The 1,360-nt window shown below is 59.1% G+C and overlaps 1 protein-coding gene across 1 annotated transcript; it reads left to right on the top strand.

The window, feature by feature from the left end:
• The first annotated feature begins 298 nt into the window (after positions 1–298).
• LOC136538436 (uncharacterized) lies at positions 299–1,104 on the top strand. The gene has a single exon (XM_066530408.1). It carries the CDS (start codon positions 505–507, stop codon positions 1,018–1,020), a length of 516 nt encoding a protein of 171 aa, XP_066386505.1. The 5' UTR covers positions 299–504; the 3' UTR covers positions 1,021–1,104.
• Positions 1,105–1,360: the final 256 nt, after the last annotated feature.

Here is a 1,360-nt window from a genome sequence, read left to right as displayed (position 1 = left end):
AATAAATGAACTTCCATAAATTTTATAATTAAAATAAATAAATGTCAAAAAAAGGCGGCCTACCTGTGTGCGAGCGAGCAGGCGAATGCAGTGGCAGGCAGGTAATTAAAACCGACGCGACAACGCTTGCAGTGGCAGGAAACGACGGGCACGGCCGGTGAAGCCACCACTTCTGCTTTCTGAACCCCATCGCCATCGGCGGATGCCCACCCTGCCAGCCTTCTTCTTCTGCTGCTGCTGCTATAAAGCTCCAAGAAACCTGTCGCATCTCTCGCTCACGGCTGCCGCAGATCGCGCGCGAACGTTTCCGTGGTGGCTAGCGGCTACGAAGTTCGGCACCCGTAAGTCGCGCTGCTACAGCCTGCTGCTCTGTTGGTCTCCTACATTCGTTTCCTCTGCCTCAGGGAGATAGTCGAAGTGGAGAGGCTGTTCTGCTGCTGGTCGTCTGGTCGAGCCTGATCGCTCTCGTGTGATCGAGCTCCAGGAGTTCCCGACGACGACGACATGAAGCCGGAAGCTGTGGCGGCGTCCAAGTCCGGCAGCAGCAGCAGCACGGTGGCCTTCTCATGGGAGCATGAGCCCGGGGTGTCCAAACAGAGCCCCGCGGAGGCCAGGAAGCCCACCGCGGGTCCTGGTGCGGCCCGCGCGGAGGCTGCAGTCAGCAGGAGGACGCCGGCGAGCGCTAAGAAGCAGGTGACGGCGCACCCGCACTGCCTGCGCGTGCCGCCACCTCCAGGAGGGCCGGGTGCGCCGGCCGCCTCGCCGCCGGGGAGGAGAAAGCCGAGGAGCAGCCGCCGCGTCAGGCCGTCTGAGGATCCGTTCCTTGCAGCCTACCTGGCCTGCATGGAGGACGCCGCCAACGACGGCGGGAGAGGCTACAGCGGGGCCCAGAAGCTGCTTGGCTGGCCCGGGCTCGGCCTCGGGACGCGTGGGCTCGGGCTCTCTTGCAAGAGCTCGTGTGGGGCCGTCGAGGAGTGCGTCGTCAGGCTTGCTAAGATCCCTGGACTCGACGAGGATTGAATCCTGCCCTTTTTTTTCTTCTATTTCTGTGATTTTCAATCATTTGCTCCAAAGAGAGTACAAACAGAGTACTGGTGGAGTAGAAAAGTTGAACGAGTAGTGCTCACCAGTTTCATTGTAACTGTATACAGTACTCTAAAGTTACCGGTTACTGCCTTGCTACTCTTATCTAGCTCATTGCAACGAATGATCCAGCTGCACTGGATTTTGCCTTTTCAACTACGATCAGGCTAGCGCCCGGACATCCGGCCCTAGACCTGCGTTCAGATGCATCTCCCTGTGTCTGCTCCATGTTGCACGTCCCATCTGCACGGAGTCAGCGCCACTCGAACGACTCGCC

Source organism: Miscanthus floridulus, chromosome 2, assembly GCF_019320115.1.
Source record: "Miscanthus floridulus cultivar M001 chromosome 2, ASM1932011v1, whole genome shotgun sequence".
Lineage (NCBI taxonomy): Eukaryota > Viridiplantae > Streptophyta > Magnoliopsida > Poales > Poaceae > Miscanthus > Miscanthus floridulus.
This window is presented reverse-complemented; position numbering and strand designations above follow the sequence as displayed.